The 23,933-nt window shown below is 38.7% G+C and overlaps 1 protein-coding gene across 1 annotated transcript in view; it reads right to left on the bottom strand.

Annotated features, from left to right (window-relative positions):
* The window catches only part of St8sia1 (ST8 alpha-N-acetyl-neuraminide alpha-2,8-sialyltransferase 1), a 127,474-nt gene that overhangs the window by 67,382 nt on the left and 36,159 nt on the right, over positions 1-23,933 (bottom strand). The window contains exon 2 of the mRNA XM_027934171.2: positions 11,195-11,339. Within this exon, the coding sequence (XP_027789972.1) occupies positions 11,195-11,339 (145 nt within the window). The remainder of the gene's footprint in view (positions 1-11,194; positions 11,340-23,933) is intronic.

Raw genomic sequence — 23,933 nt, 5'->3', positions numbered from 1 at the left:
TGGATTAATGATGTTATGAATGGAGTGGGTTTGTTATTACAGGAGCAGTTAGTGACCAAAAGGATGAATTTGGCCCTATTTTCCTTCTCTGTCTCACCTGCCATTTGTCACACTCTTAGACTTCCTAACCTTGAAAACCATAAGCTAAACAAACTTTGTTTATAAACTACCCAGTCTGTGGCATTCTGTTATAACAGCAGAAAATGGACTCAAAACAAGCTCTGTCAAATGACAATTTCTTAAGAAGAAAGTGTGTCTAAATGTGAATAAGAGCCAAGCATGGTAGAATACACCTGTAATCCAAGCGGCTTGGAAGACTGAGGCAGGAGGGTCACAAGTTCAAAACCAGCCTCAGCAAATTAGAGAGGCCCTAAGCAACTTTTGAGACCCAGTCTCAAAATTTAAAAAAAAAAAAAGACGGGGGATGTAGCTCAGTGGTGAAGTGCCCTTGGGTTCAATCCCCCAAATACTTAAAAATAAAAATGAACAAGATCTATAAAATAAAAACAAAATAATAACTGCATATCCAGTACCACTGTGATGGCTTGACTTTAAAATTGTATTATACAATCTTTTCATCTCAAGATTAGGATGAAATTCTGATCACCAAGAGGTTACTTCAACATACCATCCCAACTCCATGCATTATCATTTCCCACACCTTTCCTCCTCCATTGCTGCTGCTTACATGGGGCGCAATGCAAGTCCTTCTAGCACATGCAGCAGCTCCTTTCAAAGGAATCAGACTGATGCCAAGAGAAACAAAGGCTGTGGAAGAAGAGCCATCCATTCTATGCTCTTTCAGCACAATTTCACTTAACACCTGCCAGGCCATGACCAGGTGTTGCCTTCAAGATGCACAAAAAAAAATGTGAATAAATAATTCAACAGTACAATAAGAGAGAGATGCACAAATCTGGGAGAAGGAAAAAGAACTTTTTAATCAACATGCGGGGCAGTGAAGATTTGGAAGAGGGCTCTGGGAAGGTTTTTAAAAGATGAAGATACTTTAGCTAGATCTCATAATTCATCAGATAGGCAAGGAAAAGAAGGATTTCTGGGCTGGGGGAAGACCATGTGCAAAAGTGAAGAGGAAATGAAAAAATACAACTTGTTCTGGAAAATTCAAGTCCCTTGGGGAGAAGAAGGTGGATAGGAGTTGATAAGGTTATAGGTACATGTTCAGATCTTAAAGACTTCATGTGCTATCGTAAGAAGTGTGAGCTTTATACTATAGGGGGCAAACAGGAAGGATTAACTGGCCCAACTCTGAGCCCCTGCAAACAGGAAAAGGAAGTGGCCTTCTGTAACATTCCAAAGAAATCAGCTATGGAGGGCTGGGAATATAGCTCAGCTGGAAGAGTGCTTGCCTCAAATGCATAAGGCCCTGGGTTCAATCCCCAGCACCACAAAAACAAAAGAAAGAAATCAGCTGTGGCCCAGTCCTGGTCAGTAGCAAGACAAATCCCAGTATTCCCACGGCACTGGGGAAGGTGTTAGCTCTTGCCCAACTGTGAGCAGGTATTCTGAAACTTTTTCTAGCTAGTTATGTCATTGAACTATATCTGCAAGGCTTGTATCCCAGCTGCTAATCATGGCTACAGGGACCTTCCATCACCTCCAAATGTGGAGTTGATAAAATGAACTGAAGCCAAGTCCTGCCATTTCTCAGTACTATTATATCACAGTCTGTGAATCATACCATGGGGGGTGTCCCAGCTGTTTCAGGGTCTTCTTCCTGCATAGGATGTCAAAGCTTTTAAAACAAAAAGGCAACAGAGTATCTGCTAGCTGCTACTTGTCCCTCTCCATGAGGCTTCTCCAATGACACTGGTCCAGCAGATTTGGTGGGTGTGAAGTCTGATAATTTGCTCAATGTTTACAAGGCAGGTGGTGAGGACTTAAGAGAAGTTCCATAAACAGTTTCACACTTCATAAAGACAATGTTGGCAGTAATGGAGCAGATGCTATAGGGAGGCAAGTTCATAATGATGAAACTTTTCCAGAAGCTCTTGAATGAGTCCAGATAACAGGTGATAAACCTTGAACTAACTCAGTGGTAGTGAGGTTTAAAGAGGGGGGCCGGGTGGAGTCAAGAGATATTTATAATAAAATTGGGTTTGGAGAGTAAAATTCAAACACAAGATGCAGGTATGCAACTCAAGTGGCAGAGTAGATGGTAGTGTCATTACCTAAGAGAGAAACAGAGGGAAAGAAGCTGGGGAGGGGTAAGATTTAAACTGGAACAGGTGGTAACCTATGGGACATCCAGGACTGTATATAGTGGGAGCAGGGACTGGGTCTACTTTTCCTCACCATTATGTTCCCAGGAACTACTATGGTGTCTAGCACACAGTAGCATTTGCTCAATAGTGACTTGGTGTATTGTTAACATTGATTTTACATAGCAGCATCAAACTCCTGGGGCAGCAGAGTTATGCTGTAACGGGGTATATTCGTTTAGTTGACACGTCCTACAAATGCAAAAGGCAGTTCGTGATGCCTCAAATCCTTATTTTAAATTTAAATTCAACTCTGATTTTCGTTTGTAGATTCTCAATTTATACCAAGTTTTATGGCTTATATACAAGTATTTTATTTTTTTCCTGAATGCATAAATATCATCTGTCTTTAAATTTTAAAAAGTCTTCCAACCATCCCCATGTCAGACATCTGGACACATCTGCGACCCATAGCTATTCAGTTCTTACTTGCCGTGGGTATTATAGTCAAAGTCAATGAAAAAAATCAGGAAGTTTATAAATTATAGCTTCAGAATTAACAGTATTTTGTGAATATGCTATCCTTCGAATAGTAGATTGTGTGATAAGATGTATGTGATAAGACTAAAGCTTAGAAATGGAAAAATTTCAAGCAAAATAATCCAATAATACATATTTTATAAGGGATTGTTAGTGCTCTAATAATAGCAGATCAGCACCATAAAGATTGTCAAATTAATATAATTTGCAACTTCCTTTCTATAAGCACCTATTTTTTTTCCTTACAAAAGAGTTAAAACTATAAACTCTGAGTCTGGGCACATGAGAAGACTGAAATTTAGCAAGAAAAGTAATATGCATAAGAATTTTCAATTTATAAAATGATTTGCCTGAAAAACACTTCTATTTCCTTCATAGCCAGCAGATGTTGACCCATAAACCATCTATCCTAAAATTTCTTCACCACACTTATTCATTCACCTACTTTTCTAAAAAGCTGACAATATTTCTTTTTCTTTCTTTCTCCACCCCCCCCCCCCCCGCCAATGCAAGGGTACTTCACTACTAAGCTACATTTCCAGCCCTTTTGATTTTTTTGTTTTAAAACTGGGTCTCACTAAGTTACCAAGACTGGCCTTGAACTTGAGATCCTCCCGCATCAGCCTCTGAAGTTGCTTGGATTATAGGCATGGATCACCATCACCACACCCAGTCCAGTATAATTTCTTAATTAACAATTTACTCAAATTCTCTTTCACTTTAGCTTCCTATGTACATTCAGCATCCATGGAGCTAGAAATAGCAGAGGGTAAGAACCTCATGTTTTTGTCTGAAAATTTCTACTGCTTTCTCAAACCTCATTCTTCAACCTCTATGTACAGTCTGAACCCATATCTGGCACAAATGCAGATTCAGACTGAATCTTGGGAAGTATGGGTCAGTCAATCTTGGTCTTTAGGGAAATGATTTGGGAATGCTCACTCAGAGGTGTGGGAATCACCCTCAAGTTATCTTAGCATTCTGGCCCTGGCATTAAAGTATGGTTCTAATAATTTAGTTTATAGCCCCAGGATGTCCTTCCAGATTTCCACCTCCAGCACATACCAAGTTCCTATAACTGTGCTTCAGTCATGATTCAAAATCAGTCCCTAGATTTGACCCCAGTACTAGGGACCCTCATCTTGTTCACTTGAGTCTCTGCCTTGATACATAGTAAGTTCCCAAACCTTCTACCAGCACCTCTGGAAGCTGCCAGTTGCCAAAGTTTCCAGCTTAGAGACTGAGAACTTGAAGTCAACTGCTGTAACTAGATCTCTGGGTGTAGCTCCATCTACCCCCAGGTTTGGTCTCTACTCTCCACATACAATAGGCACACCATGTTACTCCTCATTATCTTCTGGGTATTGCTAGTTTCCTATTTTGAGACTCTAAATACCCCTTTCTGGCTATGGGCTGGACTTCCCTTTAGCCTGCTTGCCTACTTCTCTATTCCTACACCCACCTCATTCCCCTCACTCCATTGGAAAAAACAAGCTTGGAATGAATCTCTCCAATCTGTACAGAAATTCAGAGCATCAGAGATAAGGGAGTATAACCAGTCAGGCCAGGAGTGAAGAGGAAACTACTGTGCTATCTCGAATGTTGTCTACAAATAATTGCCCAAGGTGCAGAAGGAAGATTATGAATCAGAACAGATACAAACACTGAGAAAATATCCTCTGGGCCTATCTGTGCCTATTTATCCTTCAACCAAATCAATTAAGCCAGAGAAAATGTAGAATCGCTATAATACCTCTCTGTGAGTTAATCAAATGTATCTCTATGCATTTAAGAAACTCCTAATAGCTAAGAATTACAAATGAGTATTTAATAGCAGAAGTGAAACAGAGGCTTCCTGGTATCCAAACAAATGCTCAAAACCAGATTTAAAAAAAAAAAAAAAAAAAAAAAAGGATGGAAATTCCTTTCTACACCTGGACTTTTGCCAGTAAGTAAAACTGAGATGAAGAAACTAAGCAAAGAAGATTTAAAAACAAAACAACAAAACAAAAAACACACAAAGATGCACCAGCTTTTGCTGCAGGAAAACACCCTGTCACTGAACCTACAAAGAGGATGTTATATGGACTAGAAACTCCTCCCGAGAAAAGTTATCACTCCTGTCAGACAAACCAGATGAGATCTGACTCGGTGGTAATTGATGTCATGCATCCTTTTCAATTGTTTCCAGGAAGCTGGAAGCCTGAGCCATAATCAGTCTCTGAACTAAATTTTACACACTGTCAAATACTTTATAAAGGTCTCTACCATGGCAAGACAGACTATTCCTTAAATTTATTTTTCATTTTGTTCTCAGCCATATGCAACCTATGCATTTTCATTAGAGAAAGAGCTAAACTTTTAATCATTTCTCAATTTAAAAAGCAAAGCATCTTCCGTTTTCCTTCAGTTCCTTTGCTGGGCAGCTCCACTGCATGACCTCACCTATAATCAGTCATTACCTTTCCTGATGAGGATAAGAGATACTTGGAAGTCCTCGGATGATTCTTTCTCTTCCTCGGTTACAGAGCAGTTTGAAGAATAGTGCATACTAATCCACTGTTTGCAAATGTGAACTTACTCTGCTGAAATTTAATAATTTATTTCACATTATACTTTTAGTTTATCCTAATTATTATCCAAATATAATGACACAACTTTATAATTGGCAGAGTCTGTAGCCTTCTCCATTACCACTTGGCATTTCCCTAAATCCCAGACTCAACATATTTATTTCTTTTCACTCTCCTGGAGAATTGATTTCACCCCTTCCCTAGTGGTGTTTTTATTTTCCTCCATCAGTTCCTGGCATTACCAAAATGTCAAGGAAATGCTAAAGTCCATAAATTCCTAGGCAGACAATAAGAGTAATAATATTATCATGTGCTTGTTCAGAGCATACATTACAAAGCACTATTATACTCATAATCTCATTTTAATTTTATTTCTCAAAAGAATAATGAAATATAAAGACCTGGTATTATTCATCCCAGTTTACAAATTATAAAATTTAGGAGGTAATGGTTGCATAACTAGGATCACAAACATCAGGAAAGACAAGCACAGAACTCAGATCTTTAGACTCCATTTTCTGCATACTTCTCTAATGTTGGTATTCGGCCAAAATCAACAGGATAGATTGTCTGAATTATTCAGTGGTAATAGAATCATGTTCTGGATTCCTACAATAAAAAAAATGTGCAAAAGACAATTTTGCTTCCCTCCAAGAAGCTGGATTTTTCCTTTAAAAAAATCAAAATAATATAGCTGCTCTTATTTCTCCTTTCAATGTGGGCTACTGGGGAGCTCACCGTCAAAGGGAGACCACAGTATTGCAAGGGATTCTATAACCTGAATATCTATAATCTGTATTCCCCTCCAAATAAATGCAAAATAAAGTAATTCATTTCTTCTAAGGTTATTCTTATAAGGGAAGTAAAATAGCCACAAAATGGTTTCAAGTGACTGAGTGATAAGAATGAACAACTAAGCCCATAGAACGCACATCACTTAAAGAAATAAGTAAGACAATAATCAAAAGAACCACCGAAATCAGGTCAGGTTTCACATCCCAGCTCTTCCAGCCACCTGCTCTAGAACCTGAAATTAGGTACCTCACTCCTCTCCATCTTCATTTCATCCATGAGGAAACAATAACAATAACCTCAGAGTTGCTCTAAGACAGAGTGAGATATGACGTGAAGAAACTGAGGCAGATAGTGTAGGTTGGCAAATGCAATGCATTTCCCTAGAGTTGAAATGCTAAACTTCCTAGCCTCTCCTGCAGCTAGGAGTGCCCCTGTGACTGTCCCAACCAATGACACACAAAAAGCATTCTGTCAGGATTTGCTCTTCAGCCTTTTCCTCCTTCTTCCTGAGGAATCCTGGATCCATAGTGAACATTTCCTTGGTCACCAGCTAAGGATGGATGAGCAAAAGACAAGGGTTTAGGAGCTGATGGCACTGTGTAACCAGATCCCACCTTGAATAACCACCTGCTAATTCCTTACATCGCTTGAGATAAATAAGCACTTGTGTGGTTAAATCCCTGCGCCAGCCTCAGCCTTCTGTTAAAAGCAGCAAAAACAAGCCTAACAACATCGCTTGACACAAGCCTGACAAAGATCTCTGCCCCCCAACATTAGTCCCTTAGTTTCCTTCCAGTTGAAAAGGCATGTGTTTGGGAAAATGATTACAATAACAGTGTTATTATATAGTATGATACGAATTTCACTAGGAGAAAAAAAATTGCTGGGAGACTCAGAAATATCCAGGAGCTCAGAAAGTTCTACTAAGCACATTTGTGAAAAGAGGGAAATGTATGTTTTCATTTTAACAAGGCCACTTTGAGAAACTACTTCAAAATGTCCTGCTGGATTTCCCATGGGCCAAGGAAGCGGCAGAGCCAGGCCAAGGGGAACATGACAGGGACCCTGTGGCCGACCTACGTAGCTGGCAATGAGTGACTGAGGGGTGCATTAGTGGCTGTTCTGATATTCTTTATATTTGGCCCTTGGGTGAGGATTCTGAGAAGACATAACTGGTGCAGTCTATGATAGCCATCACATGACTAGGCAGCACAGTGCTGGAGAATGGTGAGCCAGCCATCTTTTTACTACACCTAAAGGAATATTTTTTTCAGATTATATCAGCACAGATGTGGTTTCTAACATTCCTTGCTCATTTCCAAGGAAACTCATGCACTTCCTGAGCAATGTATTTTAGGCCAAAATAGACTTGATTCAATAATTCCCGCAAACCCTGGACCATGTGGACTTAAAAGGGACATTCTTTGGCCACACAGGAAAAAAAACTAATCCTAATCCAGGGGATGTGGTACTCTCAAAGTGAAAGCACCTCATCACAGTGTCCTCTCCAAATACACACTTGCATGCACACACACACACACACACACACACAAAGCACATCTTTTTAAAGTTCTATGTGAAAGTTAAAAATGGCCCTTCATACTTAATAATATCCAACGAATATTTCACTGAAATATATTGGTAGAGATTTTTTGATACAGCTGCATTCAAAAACTCCAGCTTAGTCTCCTATACTCATGCAAATACACTGCAGTGTTCCAACCCAAATGGGACCTAGACAGGGAACCCTTGGCAAAGATGAGTGGATGGAAATGAATACTGCTATTAAGTGGGCAGCACTGCACTGGCCCCAAAATGAAAAACCTGTTCCTCAAAGGCTCACAAGGTGGTACTGGGATCAGCAGAGAAAGACTTTCAAAAAAAATGTAATACATACAAAAATTTAATAATGAAGCTATAGGAAGCTGCAGAGGGTCCAAGCAAGAAGCAATTAACTACTTGTAATAACAGCACTTCAGTGTGACACCTCAAAGTACCCTGGAGCCTCCTGAGGATATACAGCCCTGAGCAGGACCTGTTTACATTCCACCATGTACAGAGCACCTTTCTTCTTCTATTTCATCCTGGCAATAACAACAACGACAATAATGATGGGTGAAAGTATGCTAAAGAATAACAACAATAACAATGGCTGACATGTGTTGAACACTTAATGGGGAAGCCCAAGGCACTGGTGCATAATCTCAATTGTAGAATGAAGGACCTGGAATTATTTTGCTGAAATTTAGGAAAGGGGAGGACGCTTTGTTCACACCCACAACACTACACCTCACCCATTCACCTGATTTCTGTGGAATCTGCACACTCTCTTTTCTTCCCACAGGGAATATGAATGAAATATATCAATCAGCTGGAAACTTGGTTTGTTTTTAACAAACTTAAAAGCATTCCACTAACAAATAATAATGAATGAGGGCACAGAGAAATACTTCATCATTTTTGTGATGCAATTGCTTTTCCAGAATTTCTAAAAATTGATCATTTCAAGATCTCAGCAGAAAAATACACATGTAACTTAAAAAAAAAATCTATGCATTGAATTGGTTTAGCCTCTTGTAATGACTGTGCACATGCAGAATGATGTAATGACTCCTGGTTCCTAAGGATAAAAAGCATTTTCCTTTATTATTCAGGGATGGTTCTTTGGTCTTGCAACAGGCAAAGAGAGACACAGAATTCATTTGCACACACTTTGAAAAGGAAATGTTTCCTACCGTGCTGCTGCTGCTGCTGCTGCTGCAACTGACAGATAAGATTGGAGGCTACTTTCTATGTCTTTAATCATTTCTTTTCGTCAAGCCTATTTTCTAGTGTAAAGTTAAAAGTCAGTTGATATAACTGAAAGCCCTCATTTATAGAGAGCCTCTTTTGAAATTCTTTTTAACATTTTTCTCCTTGTTAAAGAAGATCGTTTTCTTATCTCTGCTTCATTCCATGGCTGGTTGCTATCCGTTTCTGTAGATGGAAGATACTGTGGATTGGCTTGCTCAGATTCTATTGCATCCTCTTTCCAGCTTCCTGCTGAAGCTTGGTAGTCAAAAACTGCCTCTTTAGGACTCTATGCATCTAGTATTTTGGATGTAAATTAATCTTTACCTATTAGATGCGCTTAAAGGAGATTTGGAAGGAGGAGGAGAAGTGAAGCCCTCTGTTTTCCTTAGAGGCAGTTGTGGCCATAGTAATGGCAATGGCAGGTTAGAGCATCCTAATTCCTAGACCACAGTTATTGCAGCAAATTTTGTCTTTTTTTAAGGGGAGTCACCGGGGATTGAACTCAGGGGCACTTGGCCACTGAGCCACACCCCCAGCCATATTTTGTATTTTATTTAGAGACAGGGTCTCACTGAGTTGCTTAGTGTCTCAAAGTTGCTGAGGCTGCCTTTGAACTCGCAATCTTCCTGCCTCAGCCTCCCAAGCTGCTGGGAATACAGGAGCAAATTTTTGAACTCAATTATTCTAGGAGTCACTTCTTGACTCCTACTTTTCCATTTTCTTTTTTTTTTACTTTTCTCTCTCTCTCTCTTTTTTTTTTTTTTTTACTTCTCCATTCTTCCAGTGATTTTTTTTTGAGTAGCCTCATCCCTCATGTGAAATATCTTTCTGTCAAAAATACCTAGGGAGATTTCCAAACCTTGCCTAAACCCTGACAAAAATAAGCCTACTCTTCATTCCTCAGGCTCAGGATGTACCTTATGAACCAGCACAGCATCAATACCAACATTTATATAATGCTTTGTAGTTTACAAAAATACATTGACAAGCATTATCTGAACTGGTCCCCACCACCACTCTATGAATAGACAGAATAGGTGCTGCTCTGTCTATCTTAGACATGAAGAGAGCTGACTCTCAGAAGAGTTAGGTGATTTATCCAAGGTATTTAATTAGTAAGTGGTGCAGGCAAGATTCAATTCCACATTTTATGACTCTTAGTCATTTCCTTTGACATTAGGAAGTCTCCCAAGACTTCCTCAAGTGAGTAATGGAGAGAGAGAAAGTACACAAATACTAGCAATTAATCAAACCTTCTAATTCCTAGTTTTAAAAAGGTATCACTACACACACCCTAAAACCATTCCATTAGACTAACACACCTAAGGATGAGCTAGGAAGTTTGGGCTTTTTTATAGACTGTGACTGTTTTGTAGGAATTGTGACAAGTAGAACCTGTGCCTGAATTTACATGATTCCTCCTTCCATGACTCGTTGGCTATTTATTTATAAAGAGCCATGAAAGGTCAGTCCCATTTTCCAACCCTGACTGTTAATCCTTTTGGTGGGATCTGACCAAACCAAGAGTTACTAGAGGACTAGGGAAGGCCAAGATTGGATTCCCAATTTCTCCCTAGTGGTAATTTTCACCCTAATATCCTCTCTCCCTGAAACTACGGTTTCCTAAAATGCAGATTTACTTCCCACGGCTCCCCCCACCCACTTGCTGCCTAGACATATTCTAGTAAAGCATTTTATTTCAATGCTCAGGAAACCAAGAAGAAAAACATTAAGTAAGCAAAGCTTGATTTAAACCACTTCAAAAGTGGTCAAATTGAATTCTTTTTCTCTATACCCACCACTCCTCCACTTCATAGCAGTAATCTAACCACAGGGTTAATGTTTGAGAGTTCTGAGGAACAAACATCTCACCATATGGTCCCCATTCCCAGCAACATCAGTCCTAAGAAAACATTCCAGTATCACAAATCCTCACGACCATTCCAGGGCCAACCTCAGAACACTAGAATTCCACAATTCCCTGACCAATCTCTGCTTACTGCCTTTGGTTTCGTCTGACTCAAATCTAAAGAGCTAGGAACACTGCAACTCTACTGCTCTATGCTACCTTCCTACCATCCTTGCGTCAAAACAAGAGGTCTTGACATACACACACGAAAACAACAAACAGAAGGGAAAGCATTTAAAATTAAAATGAGGACAGAGAAGATGAAAAGAATATCCATTGGGTTAGGCAAAATTTCCTATGATATCAAGAATTTTGAGAAACCGTCAAAATGAAGGGAAAAAAAAGCCCACCTCTATACTAACCTGGGGAAAGAGAGAATACGTTGAGTTGTCAATGGTGAATGAGTATAAAAATTCCCCATCGTACCACATGCTCTTCCCCATGGGGGAATTCATTTTAGTCATAGCAAAGAGATGGGCGGGGTCACAGCAGTCTTCCATTTGTTTCCTAGGAGAGAAAACAGAGAAAAAAGAACAGCAGGTTAAGTGAGCAGCAGATTCATTCACTTGTCATTCCCACAGAGACGTGCAGCCTCGCCTCAGTGCCAACTCACAGAGGCATCAGCGTCTCCACGGTGATTAGACTACTATTAATTCACTCTGCCAGCCATTGAAAGGCATGACTGGAATATTTCACCATTAAAAAAAAATTTAAAAAGTTGAAGAAAAAAACATCCACTCTCAGGTGCAGCTGAAATATGCCTCAAGGCATAAATAATCATACAGTTGTATTGATTGATTCCAACAGCCAGGTTCAGAAGACTTGGAGAGCCAACTTTGTTGAACGTTGAGCTATTCAGCTGCAGCAGGAGCTCGCCTGTATCTTGCTTTAATGGTCTGGTGGTCAAATTCAGTGAGGGGGTTTTTCAGGACTTGCTCAGGCCACATGGGCAGAAGAGCTGCCTGCTCAGAACCTCTCCCTGTCTTCACTCTGAAGGAATGCTCTGTAAGGAATCAATGGCCACATACCTGTCATGCACCAGGTGCCTTCACAGATATTTTTCACTTAATTTTCATGGTAACCCTGGACCTGGACCACGTGAATGTTGTTTTTTCAATAATTTATCTTGGGTCATATAACCAGTAAAGAGGTAGGACATAGCTTCATTCCCAGGTCTTTTTACTTCAACCAAGCTATAGCTCTCATTTCCATACCAAGCTAAACTTGCCATTTAGCACAAAGTGCTACAGGAGATTCAGAAGAAAATTTCTGTCACACACATATAATAACATCTAACTTTGCATAGTACCTGACAGCTTACAAGTCACTTGCACATTTGTTTGTTTCTTCTTTGCATCCTCAAAAAACAAAACAAAACAACAACAACAAAAAAAAACTAAGAATACAGGGATAAGAGACTGGCTCAAGTTCATTAGATTAATAAATCTTTTCTTAATTATTGATCAAATGTGTACTAGATGATGTGGTCTCAAGTTCACATTTCTTCTTCCATTATCACCATGCTCAGGGCAATCATTCCTTTAGTGGGTGAAACTAAATACTCAATAAAAAATGGAAAGTATCACATGCATAAACATATTTTTAATCCAAAAGTTACAGCAGATTCATAATACAGGTTTTTCTATTATAAATTTCCCAATTCTTTCTCACCCAGAATGCCTCCCCATCTCTGTCATGCTCATCTCTGGAGGGTAGCTGAAATGGACCACAATGTGAAAATCTGCATGCTTATTCCTCATGCCTGAAAGGTGCCCAAACTAGCTCAGCAGCCACACTGGCAGTAGCAGCAGCATCAAAATCCACACTAGTGCTAGCACTACCAGCAGCCATCACAGTCATAGTGTAAGAAGGAAGAATGACTTTTACTAGGTTTTGCCTAACACTGTGCTAGGTTCTGGGGATATAAAAAAAAAAATCAGACCTGCCTTTAGAGAACATGATTACCAAGCGGGCAACCAAGGTTAGGCTACAAAAGCAAAAATAAACAAATGGGACTACATCAAACCCAAAAGCTTCTGCATAGCAAAGGAAATAATCAACAACATTAAAAGCAATCTACAGAATGAGGAAAATATTTGTAAAGCACATATCTAACACAGGATTAAAATTTCGAATTGAATATTATTCAGCCATGAAGAAAAATGAAATTATGTCATTTGCTGGTAAATGGATGGAACTGGAGGCTATCATGCTGAGTGAAAAAAGCCAATCCCCAAAACCCAAAGGCTGAATGTTCCCTCTGATATGCAGATGCTAACATACAATAAGGGATGGGAGGAAAGAATAAAAGTTTATTGGATTAAACAAAGGGAATGAAGGGAAAGGAGGGGAAATGGGAGTAGAAAAGATTGTAGAATTAAATGGCATAACTTTCCTATGTTCGTATATGAATACACAACTAGTGTAACTCCACATCAAAATACACTCTACTGTCATGCATAACTAAAAAGAACAAATTAAAAATTACCAAAAAAATTTATAAAGAACTCTTAAAATTGAGGAAAATCCATAACCCAATTTAAAAATGGGCAAAGGACTGAATAGATATTTCTCCAAAGAAGACATAAAATGGCTAATATATCTCATGAAGGTGCTTAATATGATTTAGCATCAGGAAAATGCAAAATAAAACCACTGAGATATTTCAAGGATAGTTATCACCAAAAAGCAAGAAATAGCATATGTTAGAGAAAGTATAGAGAAAAGGGAACTCTTGTACACTGTCAGGGGAAATGTGGACCACTACAGCCATTAATGAAACCAGTATGGAGGTTTCTTAAGTAATTAAAAATAGACCTACAAACAACACAGCAATCCCTCTTCTGGGTATACACTCAAAGGAGATGAAATCACCACCTCACCTAGATATCCTACATTTGCTGCAGCATTGTTCCCAATAGCTGAGATACAGAAACAACCCAAATACCTGTAAATGGATGAATGAATAAAGAAATTGGAATATAATTTAGCCTTAAAAAAAGAAAGAGAACTTGCAATGTGCCACATGGGTGGACCTTGAAGATATTATGTTAAGTAAAATAAGCCAAACACAGACAAATATTGCATGACCTCATGTATATGTGGAGTCTGGGTGGAAGGAATGAATCAGTGATTATCATGGAGAGATAATTAGTGAGTTTCATGAGTTGGAGAGAAAGGGAAAAATTGGGGAAATGTAGCTCAAAGAATAAAAAATAGCAGATGTGGCCAGGTGCGGTAGCGCACACCTGTAATCCCAGCGGCTCAGGAAGCTGAGTTAGGAGGATCTCGATTTCAAAGCCAGCCTCAGCAACAATGAAGTCCTAAGCAACTCAGTGAGACCCTGTCTCTAAATAAAATACAAAATAGGGCTGGGGATGTGGTTCAGTGGCCGAGTGCCCCCAGATTCAATCCCTGGTACCTACCCACGCCCCCCCCAAAAAAATAGCAGATGAACAAGTTTAGAGATCTAACATACAATATGAGGACTACAGTATCAAAATTATAATGTGTTAGGATTTTTCTTATGTAGATTTTAACTACTCTTGCTACAAATAAAAGTAACTATGGAATGACAGATACACTAACTCGCTTCATTATGGTAACTGCTTTACTTTATCTATCCCATAATATCATGCGGTAAACCTCAAACATATGCAATAACATTTATTTATTAAAAAAGAGGAAAAGTGACCAACAGGCAAGGTATGACTCATGTGTTCAATAAGGCTCAGTGGAGATGAGGGCTGTATTTGTGGTTGCTTGGAAAGAGGACATTAAGCCAAAGTTCAAGGAAGTTTCCTCTGAGATTTGCAATCTGGGAGGAACTGGCAGGATGATGGAGGAGGAAAGTTATTTCAGACAGGAAAGCTGCTACAGAGGCATGAGAAAATAAGATGCAATCCCAATAAAATCATCAGAGAAATCATCTAAGAAATTGTTGAGTTGAATAATACACATCACCCACCATCCAACTTTTTGGAGGAAAAAATATACCAGCTTTGAGAAATTTGGGGGCAAATTTGGTTCCCACTCTCTTTCTCATGTTTTGTGCTGATGGTACATAATACCTACTTCTATTTTTTGGCAGACAAAAACCACGGGATCAAAAAAGCAAAAGGAATTCTATTCAGGTTTCAACTTTTAATTAATGATTGTGAAGTTGGAGAATGAATGGAGTAGGGGAATTAGAACCTAAGTGCCTTTTATTACATGAATTCCAGATTCTTCAGTGGTCAAGTCTACTTAAGCTTTGTTGTACCAGGAGGATGAATACTTCTGAAGCCTGAGAGCCACTTGCCAAAATCCCACTAAGTCTCATTCCTCCTAATGGAAGCCATGCAGTTCAATTAAGCCATGAGGCCCTCATCTGCTTATTGGGCACATAGACCAGTAAGACCCAAGATTTTGGAGAAACTCAATAGGTAAATAAGGGTAAGACTGCAACCCTTTGGTTTGTATTGCCTAGTATCAGAGTGGGCCTTGCTGAGACTCTTGCTGATGCCACATTCAGCATTTGGTCTCCAGACAGGAAGAAGGTTGGCAGGCTACAATTCCAATGACTGACATTTGGGGGCTTCTTCCAAGGATTGATTGAGTTTGAGATAGCAGGGGAGAATCAGAGTTCTACCTTGTTCTCAGTATTTGACTGGAATCTGCTGCTACACTTCAGTTTTATACTGTTTTTGGAAGGCTGAATAGTCAAGTAGACAAACACCCAAACCCATACCACTTATGGCATTCGTGAATGTGCATGCAACAGATGATCATGTGAGCACTTGCACTGCTGTCTCATCTAAACACGGTATGGATGTGAGCAGCCCAAACAGGGAGCATCATTAGAATCTACTGTTTGTGATGGAATATGCAATTTAAAATCCCAATAAGCAGTCTAGAAGGAAACAGACTGAAAATTTCTTCATGTGTTTTACATATTGAAATTCTATCAGTCAAGTGATGTAGAAATGCATATGTAACACTGCAAGAAGAAAGTGCTATGGTAACTTTATTAGGAAAGCTGTTCATTTTATGTACAAAAAATTACAAAGAATTATTGACTACGTAGGACTATAGATATCTGGGGGGAAAAAAGAAATACTAAGAGTGTATTTGGAAGGTAACCTCAAGAAAAATACTACATCATCATTCTGCCACCAAATATCTACAAAATTGTAAATGGTAACATGAAAAACAGTTGAGATTACATGAAAATTTAAACCTTTGTAGAATCATTTGATATACCAGCATTCAAATCATTAAACTTTAAGAGCCATATTTAATTTTCAGTTAATTTAACTTTAATTAGAAAAGAGTGAGTGAGGGAGAAAGTCCTAGGTGGGAATTCTTCATATCTTTTTATGAAGACTTACAGTTAAATGTCAAATTTGCTCCCCAAATGTCATTCAAGAAATAAAAACTTGAAAAGCAATATCCACCTTTTTAAAAATATTTTTATATGTTGATGGAGCTTTATTTTTTATTTTATATATTTATATGTGGTGCTGAGAATTGAACCTAGTGCCTCACACTTGCTAGGCATATGCTCTACCACTGAGCCAAAACCCCAGCCCGAATATCCACCTTTGAATATTGATCTTTGATTTTGATGGATAATCATCTGTTATTGGTCATAATAGAGAATGTCTCATATTTCTCTCCCCTGATTTATTCTTGTCTCTGGTACTGTTCGGTTTGGATGTGAGGTGTCCCCCAAAAGCTCATGTGTGAGACAATGCAAGAAGGTTCAGAGGAGAAATGATTGCGTTATAAGAGTCTTAACCAAATCAGTGAATGAATCCCCAGATAGGGATTAACTGAATGGTAATTAAAGCGGTAGGGTGTGGCCAGAGGAAGTGGGATCTGGGGTGTGGCTTTGGGGTATATATTTGTATCTGGCAAGTGGAGACCTCTCTGCTTTCTGATATTATGTGAGCTGCTTTTTCCCTCTGCCACACTTTTCCGCCATGATGTTCTGCCCTCCCTTGAGCCCCAAAGAATGAAGCTGGTCTTCTATGGACTGAGACCTCTGAAACTGTGAGCCCTCAAATACACTTTTCCTCCTCTACAATTGTGCTGGTCAGATCATTTAGTCACAGTAGGAAAAAAAAAAAAAAGCTGACTAAAACAGGTACCAAGCTCTACTTCAACACTATTTAATTTATAGTCTTGTTATCGTTTGTCTTCTTGATTTAGTCAACTTTTTTCAGTGCTCTGACCACAAAACCTGACAAGAACAATATAGAAGAGATTAAGTTTATTTAGGGCTCACAGTTTCAGAGGTCTCAGTTCATAGACAGCCAACTCCATTGCTCTGTGCCAGAGATGAGACAGAACATTATGGCAGAAGGGTGTGGTTCAGGAATATGGTAAACAAGCAGAGAAAGAGTTCCACTTGCAGGAAAAATATAGAAACCCCAAAGGCAAGCTCCCTCCCCCCCCCGCCCACCCCTGTGATCAACCTCCTCCAGTATACCCTACCTGCCTATAGTTACCACCCAGTTAATCCATATCAGTGGATTAGTTAAGGCTCTCATAACCCAATCATTTCACCACTGAACATTTTTGCATTGTCTCTCACAAGAGCTTTTGGGGGACACCTTATATCTAAAGCAGGACACTCCCCAAGTTCCTGACCACAAAGTCCATGAGGGAAAGGATCTTTATCTTCTGTTCACTGTCTCCCCATCTCTTGTGAAGCAATGCATCCACTGAAAAGGGGCTGAATAAGTACTGACTGGATAGAAGTAGCTAACAAATGGGGACAAAAAAGACAATATTGGCAAAACAAGATGACTCAGTGCACAATTTGGTCTTGCCAATCAAAATTCAAGTTTAAGTAAATTCCTTATCATTTTTGTCTATGGAAACTAAAACCTAACAATAGACTGACAAACACTTTCAGTAGTAGAAGAGCCAGGACTTTTGAGATTTATTGAGTAGTGGACTGGGGGTTATACTGTGCACTAAACATCAGACCAGTTAAAACACATATGCCTCTAGGATTGCAGAGAGGTAGCTGGGACCACAGGAACAATCCACCAGCTGATAAGATTATTTTTCCTTCTCTAGGATGTCAGACTGCAAATTTGACTTTTTAAATGTTTGATAAGGTTTCAAATTTAATCCTCTCTTCTTAAGTTTTTTTTCTATTCTAGTGATATTTGACTTTAGTCAATTATTGATTTTAATGTTTGGTTTTGGGCCAAAACATGTATAAGTGCATTTCTTCAGATAGCTAAAGCAATAGTCCTTATTATAAACTGTCCTGAGCTGAGTTTCTAAAATTGCTTTTAAAACTATTATATGTTAACCCCTTGGGTTAATGTCCCAGAGCCTCAATTCATTCCCGAAAGTGCTCAAAGTCTCTCCATCAGAGGAAAGCTTTGTAGTCAGGATAAAATGTAGAGAGTACTCAGCATATTATACAGTCTCACTTAAGTATTTCATTTTGTTCTCCTTCTTAATTTTTGGAGACTACCCATCCAACTCTTCTTGTCTCACACAATTCTAGTTTGTAACTCTTTTCTGGGCATTGATAGTTCTCCCTCTGTTCCCAAACATGCCCCTATTTAAATGATAAATTATATATTCACCCTATTAAGAGGAGAAGCTGAAGAGGTGACACCCAATAAAAGAAGTCTTTAAGTGGAGAATATGGGGAACTACAGGGAAATCGGAAAAGTTTATTCTAAAGAGCTACATGAATGATTTCAGAGAGATTATGGAAAATAGTGTTGAGGTGGTCATAAAGCTATCTTCCCCTGATTCAATGAAATCTTTGTCTAAAAATCATCAATTTTGAAGCAAGTTTAATAGTCAAGACTCAGGGTTGGGGGTGCAGCTCAGTGGCAGAGCACTTGCCCAGCATGATGCCCTGGCTTCAGTCCCCAGTACTACAAAAATGAAAATAAATATAAGTCAAGAGTCACTGTTGAATTCCAAGATGGCAGGGCAGAGGGAGGCAGCATCCTGTGTCATTCTGTGACCCAGATCTCACCTACTCGGAATGCTGCATCTCAGAGAGTGTTAGGAGGACCCCTATACAGCTGATTTCCACAGAAGTCACCAGCACTGTGACCCCCGTGCAGGGCTCAGAACCTTGGCGTTCAAACAGGACTCTGGACCCCTGGCTCCTAAAACCCAAAGCCTGCACAGCTCTCAAGTGGCTTAGCAGAACCACCTATCAGCACCTCTGCAGAACTGCGCTCCATTCCCATGCAGGTCACTCGGCTACTACCTACCCACAGTACAACGCCATGGCCCAGCTTCTCCCACCTCACCAGACACCCTGGCGCTGGAAGCAGACCGACTCCATCTTGAATAACCTTTCTTGCCATATTTGGTGGGGGCAGCTCTCAGATCAGATCTCCATCTGGCCAGGTATCAGGTATCCAACTCCCCACTCCCAGCGGTGATAACTCAGCACAGCAACCACTCAACACAAAAACAGCTCCCAGTTGGACAAGTGTGCAGTGCAACCAGGGTGCCGCCCACCTGGTGTGAGCCTGGGTGTGAGGCCCCACAGGTGGGAACTGCTAAGTAAGAGGGGATAGGACTAAAGTTTGGAGCCTAACAGAGAGACCAGGAGCTGGGAAATCTCCAGGCAAGAGAGGGAAAAAATACCAGGCGCTCAAGTCAGACAAGTGGTCCCAAAAAGAGACCCATGAGATGCAGTCTCCCTGCAGGGACAGGTGGGTGGCATTCCCCACTTCCAGATGCTCTACAACAGGACCAGTCTTCCCACCCTGGTTACCTACACCATCGTGAGGGCAGAGACACCAGCTTAAAACAGACAACCCCACCTGTTGGATGAGAAGAGAAACAGAAAAGATACGGATCTCTAAAACTAGCAACAACCCTGGTTTCTTCTTTTGAGTATTTTTTTTCTCTCTCTCTTCTATCCCTCTATCCTCCTGCTCTCACATCCCCAACATACGTGAAACCAAGAACTTTGCATGAAATAGGATTTTGAGGACTGAGTTATCTGAATAATATAATATAGAGGTGTTGTATATGCCCTTTCTTTTTCTCTTTTTTCTTCTTTCTTTTTCTTTCCCCCTCCAAAGTTTACTATTTTAATATCCTGTATTTTTCTAAATACTTGTGTGTTTGTTTTATGTACTCTACTGTCTTCCCACATACATGTCTACCCTAAATTACTTCCTGACTATTCTCTTGCTACTAACCCTCTTCATTAGATTTTTCTTTCACAATTCCTAAGATATGTTAACTTTGTACCCTCACATCTTTCTCCCTTAACGTATTGTCCTACCCCCCAGCATGATGCCCTGGTTCATTGTCCACCATCAGAAACTGTAAACCTTTATACGAAACTATATTTTAGATAATAATTGAATACAACATTTCTGTACATTGAGACTAAACTGTAAATTTCTTAATAAATTGTTCATGGGTGATATATTGTTGATTTTGGGATCTGTTAATATTGTCCTTCCCCACAAAGGAGGAATCTTAGAGCCCTACAAGAGCACCATAAACCTATAGGGTAAAAACAATAATACCCAAGACCCACATAACTGGAAAGAAACACAAACAACATGAAAAGACCAGGGAAGAAAGTACCACAAACAAATCAAGACACCACATCATTAGAATCACTGGCAGCCACTGCAGAAAAAAAAATGACAGAGAAAGAGTTAAGGATATATATGGTTAAAATGTTCTGTGAACTCAAGGAAGATATAAGAGAGCAAATACAAGCAGTGAAAGATCACTTTGACAAGGAGCTACATAAAAAAATCCAAGAAGCAGAAGATCACCTCAACAGAGAGATAAAGAGGTTCTAAAAAAATACCAAACAGAAATCCTTGAAATGAAAGCAACAATAAATCAAATTAAAAGCTCAAATGAAAGCATCACCAACAGAGTAGACCACTTGGAAGACAGGACATCAGACAACGAAGATAAAATATATAATCTTGAAAAGAACATAAGACTACATAATGATAATGGTAAGAAACTATGAGCAGACCTTCAAGAAACATGGGATAGCATAAAAAGACCAAATTTAAGAGTTATTGGGACAGAGAAAGGCATAGAGGTCCAAACCAAAGGAATGAACAATCTATTCAATGAAATAATATCAAAAAAACTTTCCAAACATGAAGAATGAATTGGAAATCCAGATTCAAGAAGCCTACAGGATGCCAAATGTGCAAAATCACAACAGATCCACATCAAGGCACATTATAATGAAAATGCCCAACATAAAGAATAAGGAGAAAATTTTAAAAGCCATGAGAGGAAGGAATCAGATTACATATAGGGGAAAACCAATTAGGATAACAGCTCATTTTTCAACACAGACCCTGAAAGCTAGAAGATCATAAAACAACATACATCAAGCTCTGAAAGAAAATGGGTGCCAACCAAGAATCTTGAATCCAGAAAAATTAAGCTTTAGATTTGAAGATGAAATAAAAACTTTCCATGATAAACAAAAGTTAAAAGAATTTATAGTTAGAAAACCCGCACTACAAAACATCCTTGGAAAAATATTCCATGAAGAGGAAATGAAAAACAACAATGAAAATCAGCAGAGGGAGGTAGTGCCCTAAAGGAAAAACTAATCAAAGAAGAAAATCAAGTCAAGTTAATTAACAAAAATAAGCAAATATGGCTGGAAATACAAACCATGTCTCAATAGTAACCCTGAATGTTAATGGCTTAAACTCACCAATCAAAAGACATAGGCTAGCAGACTGGATTAAAAGAAAAAAAAGGCCCAACAATATGCTGCCTACAGGAGACTCATTTGATAGGAAAAGACATACTCAGACTAAAGATGAAAGGTTGGGAAAAATCATACCACTCACATGGACTGTAAAACAACATACATGGACTGTAGAAGCAAGCAGGGGTTTCCATCCTCGTATCAGATAAAGTAGACTTCAAGCCAAAGTTAATCAAAAGGAATAAAGATAGACATTACACACTGCTCAAGGGAACAATACACCAACAAGTCATAAAAACCATAAATATATATTCCCCAAACAATGGTGCAGCTATGTTCATCAAACAAATTCTTCTCAAGTTCAAGAGTCAAATTGACCACAACACAATAATCTTGGGTGACTATAACACACCTCTCTCACCACTGAATAGATCTTCCAAACAAAAGCTGAATAAAAAACTATAGAACTCAATAATACAATCAATAACTTAAAATTAACTGACATATATAGAATATTTCAACCTGCACCAAGCAGATACACTTTCTTCTCAGCAGCACATGAATCCTTCTCTAAAATAGACCATATACTATGCTACAAAGCAACTCTTAGCAAATACAAAAAAGAGTAGAGATACTACCATGCATTTTATCATATCATAATAGAATGAAATTGGAAATCAACAAAATAAAAAATAAAAATTTCTCCATCACCTGGAGACTAAACAATATGCTACTGAATCAACAATGGGTTACAGAAGACATCAAGGAGATACTAAAAAATTCTTAGAGGTAAATGAGAACACAGAAATAACATATCGAAATCTCTGGGACACTATGAAAGCAGTACTAAGAGGAAAAATCATTGCATGGATTTCATTCCTTAAAAGAAGAAAAAGTCAACAAACATCCCAAAACCCTAGAAAAAAAGAAGAACAAATCAGCAGCAAAAGCAGTAGAAGGCAAGAAATAATTAAAATTAGAGCTGAAATCAATGAAATCAAAACAAAAGAAATAACTGAAAAAATTTACAAAACTAAAAGCTAGTTCTTTGAAAAAATAAATAAAAATTGACAGACCCTTAGCCTGAAGAGAAGGAGAGAGAGAACTCTCTCTCCTGCTACCAGCATATGTGATGAAAAAGACACTACAGAAATACAGAGGATAATTAAAATTATTTTGAAAACTTATACTCTAATAAAATAGAAAAGAATGAAGGCATTGACAAATTTCTTAAGTCATATTATTTGCCCAGATTGAGTCAAGAAGATATACACAATTTAAACAGACCAATATCAAGTGATGAAATAGAAAACGACGCCATCAGAAGCTTACCAACCAAGAAAACCCCAGGAACAGATGGATACACAGCTGAGTTCTACAAGACCTTTAAAGAAGAACTAATACCAATACTCTACAATTTACTTCAGGAAATAGAAAAAAAGGCAGCACTTCCAAACTCATTCTATGAGGCCAATATCACCCTGATCCCAAAACCAGGCAAAGATACATCAAAGAAAGAAAACTTCAGACCTATATTTCTAATAAACATATATGCAAAAATTCTCAATAAAATTCTGGCAAATAAAATACAAAAATATCAAAAAGATTGTGCACCATGATCAAGTGGGATTCATCCCAGGGATGCAAGGTTGGTTCAACATACGGAAATCAATAAATATAATTCATCACATCAATAGACTCAGAGATAAGAATCATAGGATCATCTCAATAGATGCAGAAAAAGCATTTGGAAAAAATAGCACCTTTATATGTTTAAAACACAGGAGCATATCTCAACATTGTAAAGTCTGTCTATGCTAAGCCTCGGGCCAACATCATTCTAAATGGAGAAAACTTGAAGGCATTCCCTCTAAAAACTGGAACAAGACAGGGATGCCCTCTTTCATCACTTCTATTCAACATAGTTCTTGAAATACTGGCCAGAGCAATTAGACAATCAAGAGAAATTAAAGGGATATGTATAGGAAAAGATGAACTTAAATTAGCACTATTTGCCGATATGTGTCTATACCTAGAAGACCCAAAAAGCTCCACCAGAAAACTTCTAGAACTAGTAAATGAATTCAGCAAAGTAGTAGGATATAAAATCAACACCCATAATTCAAAGGCATTTCTGTATATCAGTGACAAATCCTCTGAGAAGGTAATGAGGGAAACTGCCCCATTTACAATAACCTCAAATATATATATATACTTGGGAATCAACAAAAGAGGTGAAATATCTATACAATGAAAACTTCAGAACTCTAAAGAGAGAAATCAAAGAAGACCTTAGAAGATGGGAAGATCTACCTGCGATAGGCAGAATTAATATTATCAAAATGACCATACTACCAAAAGCACTATACAGGTTAAATGCAATTCCGATCAAAATCCCAATGGCATTC

The sequence above is a fragment of the Marmota flaviventris genome, chromosome 3 (genome assembly GCF_047511675.1).
Source record: "Marmota flaviventris isolate mMarFla1 chromosome 3, mMarFla1.hap1, whole genome shotgun sequence".
In the NCBI taxonomy this organism is placed as follows: Eukaryota; Metazoa; Chordata; class Mammalia; order Rodentia; family Sciuridae; genus Marmota; species Marmota flaviventris.
Note: the sequence above shows the minus strand (reverse complement) of the source record. Positions and strands in the feature narration are given on the sequence as shown.